The sequence below is a fragment of the Phoca vitulina genome, unplaced genomic scaffold (genome assembly GCF_004348235.1).
Source record: "Phoca vitulina isolate PV1807 unplaced genomic scaffold, GSC_HSeal_1.0 scaffold70, whole genome shotgun sequence".
Classification (NCBI taxonomy): domain Eukaryota; kingdom Metazoa; phylum Chordata; class Mammalia; order Carnivora; family Phocidae; genus Phoca; species Phoca vitulina.
Genome location: NW_022589773.1, coordinates 4,949,757 through 4,957,897, shown reverse-complemented (window position 1 = coordinate 4,957,897; position 8,141 = coordinate 4,949,757). Strand labels below are relative to the sequence as shown.

Sequence of the window (8,141 nt, the reverse complement as noted above, 5' to 3'; positions counted from 1 at the left end):
TGTTTGCATGTGTGCCCATCTGTGTATGCGAGCATGTGCATGTGTGCACGTATATGCATCTGTCTGTTTGCATGTGTGTGTATCTGTTTACGTGCGTCTTTCTGCGTGTTTGTGTGGGTGCATGTGTCTGTGCCGGTCTGTGTGCATGTGTGCACATGTGTGTGCATCTGTGTGCATGTGTATATGTGTATGAGCACAACATGCGTTCTGTCTTCGCTGATAAGAAAAGCCATCCCAGAGGAAGAAGGGTGAAGGTCCACAGGCTCTGTGCCACCCAGCTCTCTCCTCCCTGTGCTCCCCAACACAGCCCATTTACACAGCCACTCTCCTGATTTTCCCACGGGACGAATGAACACTGAGAAATATCTATTTCACTTTGATGAGTGTCAAAGATATGGACAAATTCCTGTCACATACTGAGGACAAGGGTAGGATCTGAATGGCCACTTTTATCTCTGGGGGAATTGAATCCAGGTAAGGAAAAGGCCAGACACACCACGAGAAAGGAGTGACCGTCTGCCTGTGGGACATGGGCTGTCATGTGCCATGTCCATTTGGACAGTTGCTTATGAGGGTGAGGCCAAGTAAAGCCAGATGTGCTTTCCAAGCAAATAACGCCTTCCTCTTACTAATACACATCATTCAAGCTCCTCTAGAGCTCCATCATTTTCCTAAAACAAAAAACTAAAAAAAAAGGGAGGAAAAAACCAAAGATGTTCCCAGTCCTCTGAAGAAGGCGTCACGGTGCGCTGAGCCCCTGAGACACCGATGGCAGCCCGGGGAACTTGTCTGCAGGTCCAAGTGCACAGAGCTGCTTATCAGCAGCTGCTGCTCTGGACAGGTTCCAGATAACCGCCTGAACTAGGCTATGGATTCCAGGAGGATGACACTTTGGAGCTTCAGCTGAGCTCAAGTCCACGACCAGATCACCTACTGAATACCCTCTCTGAGCGGCCGTGTTGCTGTATACAGTAAAAACAAATCTAAGGGGGCAAGTCTGAACTCCCATCCGCAGCATCAAAAATGGAAAGGCTTTCCCATTCAATAAGCCAGTTGTTTTTAAATACGAAAGTCTAGGATTATCTTGCTAGGTATTTTATTTTGTTTTTTTAAAGATTTATTTATTTGAGAGAGAGCGTGGGCGAGAGTAGGGAAGAGGGGGAGGGAGAGAGAATATCCTCAAGCAGACTCTGCACTGAGCACCGAGCCTGCCGCAGGGTTTAATCCCATGACCCAGAGATCATGACCTGAGCTGAAACCCAGAGTCAGCTGCTTAACTGACTGAGCCACCCAGGCACCCCCTTGCTGGGTATTTTAAAGAGCATATTTAGCAAGTGTACTGTTTGCACTTAGGCATGGGGTGAACACCCATTCCTTTCTTTAACTTAGTGCAAAGTACCCTGAGTCCTTCCACCTTCCCAGGGGACAGCTCATCTCCAACACTGTGCACAAAGCAGCTAGCTGTGCGTGCCATGGTCAACTCCAAAGGTATTCAAGTAAGTGCCACAAGGTTCCTTGAAGCCACTCTTTATTTGTTTAAAGACTCCTGGAAGGGAAGTCAAGTTCTTGATGCTGCTTAATATTACACTTGGCTCTCCCTTTAAGCCACTTACCTAACTGACTTGGCAGGATTAGAATGGGATAAACAAAGAAAGCAACTGGCACAGCAGCTAATGGCTAAGACCTATGATGTTGCGTTTTCAAGTTTCCAGAATGAGAAGATTGCCAATTTCAATTTTCCTTAGAATTAATCACATAATAGGTGAGAGGAGTAATTTTTTGTAGGAGTGTAATTTTCCTGCTGTTTCAGATATTAATTCTCTTACCTCAAATAAATCATAATAAAATTCTGCTAGCTTCGTCTGCCATTTATAAACAAACACTTCCCACATTCAAAAATTTAATGCTACTTGGACTTTCTTTTTAACACAATCACAAAAGAATAGTGTTTGCCTTTCATACAGTTACATGGCTGAAACCACAGGAATATCCCAACTCTTCTGTCTTATCTGGTAATGAAAATATAGATGGTGCTCAGGGAAAAGGGAAGGTGTTCGCTAACTTCTAGAAGTCAACATCTGGGGTTTTTGGAGCATGTAATTATTTATTTCCATTTCTTTATTTGCCAAATGATAGTATTCCCTTGGTCTTACCAAATTTATTTAGCACAAAAAAGGGTTGTGAATGCTTGACGATAAAACTCTCAGTGGGTGAAGCTAAGAACAGAAATCTGGTTCTCAGATTCTCAATGAGGTGTTTTCCTGAAGACTTAGTGCTCCAGAAAGATGCTCTCATTTGACCGATGTTCTGGGATTCCTCTACAAGAGGTCACACACACACACACACACACACACACACACACACACACACACACTCCCTTTTTCTCTCTCCCTCTCTCGACGTTCGTTAAGCGACAACCTGGCTAGGTAGGAAGTACTTATTAATGTAATAATTTTCTGTTACTTCAGGACGTTATTCAAAAGCCAAATGTAAAATATGGCGTTAAGTAGAGAGCCCTATAAGACGGAACAGGTCCCCCTGAGTAACACAGACTTTGAACAATGACGAGACGCAAAGAGCAGGCTGGCCCAAACCCAGAGGCAGGTGGATGGACGCACACGCTGGTCCCTGCAGAGATGCCTGCCGGCATTACCTTGTTGGAGACATCCAAGTTGCAGTTGGCCTCACAGAGGGCCACCACAATAGGCACGTTGCCATCTTTGCAGGCCACGTGGAGGGGGGTGTTGCCGTGCCTGTCTTGGAAGTCGACAGAACATCCCTGGCTGATGAGAGTCTGGATGACCTCCATCTGACACCGTCTCACGGCAAGATGAAGAGCGATGTGTCCATCCTGCAAGAAGCACCAGGGGCCATGAGTACTTTCCTTTGGGCATGCGGGCCTGGCTGCTCGCCTTTCCAGCTGCCACTGGGCCAAGATGAATTGGTAACAGCATTGCTAGTGCAAAGCCCGAAGGAGGCTTACAACACAGACTTTCCTCCTGGTGGGTGGGCGAGAGGCTTCGTGCACCCCACTCTGAATAACCACAGACTAAGCTGACCCTCAGCCTGACTAATCCGGGCGCGGCCAGTACAATCAGATAGAAACAGCCAACACTTCTTCTTGTCCCTGACTTTATAGAACTTAAGTAAGTGTTGGTACTTCAATGGCCTGTTTTATCAAGCACTTGAAAACCACTTTTAAAAACATTTGCTCAGCATCTTTACTAACTTCCTAAGCAGAAAGACTATTCTTTTATCTTACCCTGGGAGAAACTGAGGAAAAAAACATGGAAAGTGATGTACTCAAGGGCTGTCGTATATATCAGGGGCAAATATAACATGCTGAACCCAGGCATCCCAAAAAGACCAGCCTGAGAATTCCCTCCACTTGTTACGGATTCCCTGGCGAACAGACATGTTGAGTTCCCTGAGCCAGAGAGAGATTTTGGGGACATGTCTGTGTGGAGACTCCAGGCTGTGACAACCAAAAAAGGTCTTCAGCCATTACGAAATGTCTCCTGGGGGCAAGCTTGCTCCCAATTGAGAACCACCCCTGCGTACTAAGAAAATATTCCACAATGGCAGGTGCTAACTTAACTACAGCGCCCCCTATCGTCCCATACAGAGTAACACCACAGCCTCACGGAAGTACAAACTCACAGTAAGAACAGATTATGCTGAATTTGCATCATTAATAAAAGAACACCTGGCCTAGAATGGCAATTATCAGACAAATAAAGGTGGGTTTTGTCTTTTTACAAAAGAGCTGGTGATGCAAGTAAATAAACCACTTGTTTCTTTGTTTATCTACGAAGTAATAGTGAGTTGCCAATTCTCGTCCTAACTGAAGATTGTCTTAGGCTCACTGTACCTGCTCCAAAGCGAAAAAGGCTAAACATAAAATAGACACCTGAGTCATGTGACCATAAAGTGTTCTATGCCACCAACGAATATTAATTATTAAACAGAATCTAGAAAAGACCATAGAGCTTCTGAAACAGGGAAGACAAAGATCACTGTAGTTTGCTACATTCGAGTTCGTTATTTTAGGTAAACTAACGGAGGAGGCTTGTGGTCCTCCCAGCCCCCCAGATCACTCGCTGGGGAGTGTGGTATGTTTACCCACAAAGCACCTTGTCGGAGGCATTAAGGTCGGCTCCGTGTTCCGACAGACACTCCACGATGTCGTGGTAGCCCCGGGCAGAGGCTGTCAGGAGGGGCGTCTCTCCTTCTCGGTTCTTAATGTTCACATTGCAGCCGGCTTCGCAAAGGGCTTTGGCCACAGAGTAGTAGCCGTGCCAGGCGGCACAGTGCAGGGGGGTTTCTTCCTCCTGGCCAAAGAGACACACGCATAGAGGAGACGGACACGACAACACGCAAGTGCGCACACGCTGAGTTCTAGCCGTCATCAGCAGCCAAGTCCCGGAGCACGGAGAAAAAGGCTCGTGGCCACTGAGGCAAAATGTTCATCTGAAATAATGGATGTGGGTGTGACGTCTCTCCTTCATTAGTTTTCTTGCCTTCCACACTTGTGTGTTGGACAGATTCGGTTTTCCCTGCAGGTTACTGACTGACTTTCAGGAGCCCCCTGGAACCGTCGGCTCGGCTCTTCTGAACGAGGGAGCCCCGGTGTGGGTAGGTTCCTAGCATCTTTCTTGTGAAAGTGCCTTCATTCACTTCATCTGAGACTCCTCACAGTACAGCACTTATCCAAGCAAGCATTCCTGCAACTATCTTAACCCCTCAAGATTTCTGTCATGGATGTACCATAAAGATGAGTCACATAATTTATTGTTGCTCTGGCAAAGAAGTGCTGAGATAATCGGGCTTTAACAAGTCACCGGAAGGACTGGCCGTCAGGTCTACAGGACTGGAAGGCCTGTATATTCACCATCAACATGCTTAGACACGTATGTCTGTCTATGAGAGGTTATTACATTGTAGTGCTTACGGCATGACTCTGGGACCAGACTGTGTGGGTTTGAGCCCTGGCTCCACCATTTAGGAGCTGTGTGAGCTTGGGCAAGTCAATGACCCTCTCTGTGCCTCAGTCTTCTCTTCTGTAAAATGAGGATGATAATAATAGCAACCCACTGGTAGGGCTGTCCAGAGGAATAAATGAATGAATGAATGAATGCTAGTGTTTCTGGTTCGAGGCTGCCCTCTAAAATCAAAGCAGAAAACCCAAAGGACCCGACTGTACCAATCGGCTATGTGCACATCCATGCAGCAAGCAAGCAAATGGAAGGACATCAACTACCATGACCCACCTTGTCCTGGAAATTGGGATTAGAGCCAAAGCTGCACAATAACTGAACCACATCGGCGTGGCCATAGCGAGCGGCCACGTGAAGGGCTGTCTCTCCAGACTGTAAAAGAAAGAGCCAAATTCAGCAGACTGTGGAAACTAAATGCACAGGACTGGAGGCCACATCCCACGCATGCCTGCCTCCATGTCTTCCCCTTTGGGGTCCCCACCACCCTCAGGCCAGATGCCCCTTTGGTGACTGGGCCCAGGACCCTGGGGTAGGATGTGTCCCATAGAGCTAGTGTTAAACCCACACACGTAGCTCATCCTGTTTGTCACAAAACGTCCTCAGTGAGAATGCTTTCCCTTTCTGTGATGGTGGTTCTCAATCCTCTTTATATATTGATGCTCGTAGCCATGTGATTTCTTTTTAAAAAACACAAAACTCCCTTTTTAATATTACGTTATTTAAACAGTTTTATTTATGAGCAAGTTTCTGATTTCATTGTCTATGTTTAGAATGTTATTTCTTACATTCTCAGAGATTCTAAAAAACACCACTATTAGCCCACAATCGCATTCTGTGAATTTGTAATACGTGCAATTTCCTCAGGATATTTTACTTATATCAGCCCAAAACTTGTGAGTATAAACGGATTTAAAACAAAACAAGATATTTGATGCTACCTGACCCAAAACTGCCATAATATATATGTGTGTATGTGTGTGTATGTGTGTGTCTTTGACGTATCATCCCTTAGGTATAGAGCAGTGCACAGTCCATACAACTGTATGCGGCAGTCCTGACTGAACATGACAAACCAGTCTACAAGTATCAGGAGCAGAGCGGGGTTGCACAGTAGAATGCATAATGGATGAGGAGGTATGTGTTCCAGCCCTACCAATGAACTCACAGGACTGTGGTGTGAACCGAATGAAGTAACAGATATATGAAAGTAAGGTTATCTTGCTAAATCAATAATTTTTATAGTATCTTTGCCCCCAAAAGCCTTATTTTACATGCAGTCTCGTGAATCCTTCTAGTGCCCGTGCTTGTAAGATCCGCACTGGCAGCTACTTCAGAGAGGAGGAGGAGAAAGGTACGTACACACGGCAATTCAGTAAAAGAATCAGGACTCAGGTCTGTTTCTGGTCGTTCCTCTAGCAGAACCTTGAGTTTCCATGTCAGGGGGAAGAAAATTCACTGCTTGCATATTATGCCAACTACCGGGCAGATTTCAGCTAACTGCAGATTTTAATATTAGACCAAGCCAGCAGCAGAAAGAAACTTCTAAATTAAATTCTCTGCAGGAAGATTTTGAGAATTCTTTTACTTTTTCAAGTAATTTGAGGACCTCTTTTGGTAAATCAATACCCTAGGTCCTTTTGGGGGTAGGGTTAGAAGGGGAAAAAAGTAGGTATACTTTCAAGAACTTGAATTACATTTTAGGCTGTATTTTTGTTTAAAGCACTTAACTGAATAGCACTGCTAGTAAAGTTATATCATCACTATTTATTGAGCACTTATAGGTGCTGGTCATAGTGCTGTGCTTTGGGTCCGGACGCATATGGCAGGTCAACACTCATATGCAGCCTCTTATCGCTTCCCACCGTCCCTAAGAAAAGAAGTGGCCTTACCTTGTCTTTAACATCCAAAGGGCACTTGTTCTCATTGAGAAATTTCAAGGTATCGACGTGGCCATGCCGAGAGGCCCAGTAGATGGCATTGGATCCGCCCTGTATAAAAGCCAACGTGGAGTCGTATTTCCAGATCCAAATGCATGCATCACTCAGACTCACTCTATTTTCCTTCCCAGGTGACAGCAACTTCAAAAGAGCAACTTCCAAGAGGAACAAACTCCCGTTTTATTTTTCCGTTTTGCCAAAAAGACCAAGGTTATGTAAGATGTTAACAACCTGGGAAGCTCTCTGTACTATCTTTGCAACTTTCTTGGTAAATCTAGAATTATTTCAAAATGACGTTTTTCTTTTCTTAAAACCTTCGTTTCAATTTCTGGTTAGAACTTGCTTAAGAATCAGATCCAGTCCACTTATGGTTTTGTTGAAAATCTACAGAAGCTGATGGCAGACCCACTGTAATGACTATTCGCCGTTAAACAATTGTGTCTATCCTTCCAAGGTGACCTATACCTCAAAGTGTATGTATTGTCCTTGCTTTGTTGCCCTAATAAACATGGAGGCAAATGTATTTCTGACGAGATTAATTAGGTAATGAAAATTTTGCCAAATGTGACATCTAATAACGCTGTTGAGTAAACGTGATTGGTCAGGAGTGAATCTGGGGTAGCTCACAAGGTTGATGCCCAGCAACAGAGCCAAGAGGAAGGGAAGTGTTTGCCTTTTTCTTTATAACACAGGTTAGATTGGACCAGCCTGTTAGGCAGTTCATCTTCCTTTACAGGAAACGGAGAAATGAAGTCAGGGGCCCATTTTATTCTTCTCTGTTACCTCTAACATAAAGAAACAGTTGGAAATACTTAAAAGCTAATTCAGTGGCAATAAAACAAAATTCTGACCTTATCCTGGACTTCGATTCTTGAGCCTCTTTTAATGAGCAACTGTAGTATTTGAATATTCCCACAGCCAGCAGCGATCAGTAACGGAGGCGTCCCATGCTGGAAGAGGCAAGAAAGAAAATTTGTTTCAAGTTTGGTGGGAAAGGGAAAGCAACTATCACAGCGGCCCCACACCACAGAGCTTCCTGCGTCTCACCAGACACACACCTCTGCTGCCTCACAGGAACGGGGAGAGCCGGGACAATACACAGCCCTTCTCTGCTGGATTCGCAGTCAAGGGTGACAAGTGCTTTTGCAGGAGGAGCACATTTACAATGTCATGATTAGAGGTGCAAGGCGGGGGGCGGGCATGAAGA

At 45.1% G+C, this 8,141-nt stretch overlaps 1 protein-coding gene across 7 annotated transcripts in view; it reads right to left on the bottom strand.

The window, feature by feature from the left end:
* DAPK1 (death associated protein kinase 1) overlaps positions 1-8,141 on the bottom strand; it is a 176,882-nt gene that overhangs the window by 36,906 nt on the left and 131,835 nt on the right. For all 7 annotated transcript variants that reach the window (XM_032392944.1, XM_032392941.1, XM_032392939.1 and 4 more), the window contains exons 13-17: positions 7,786-7,884; positions 6,887-6,985; positions 5,271-5,369; positions 4,134-4,331; positions 2,654-2,851 (exon numbers count right to left, since the gene is read on the bottom strand). In XM_032392944.1, the coding sequence (XP_032248835.1) occupies positions 2,654-2,851; positions 4,134-4,331; positions 5,271-5,369; positions 6,887-6,985; positions 7,786-7,884 (693 nt within the window). The remainder of the gene's footprint in view (positions 1-2,653; positions 2,852-4,133; positions 4,332-5,270; positions 5,370-6,886; positions 6,986-7,785; positions 7,885-8,141) is intronic.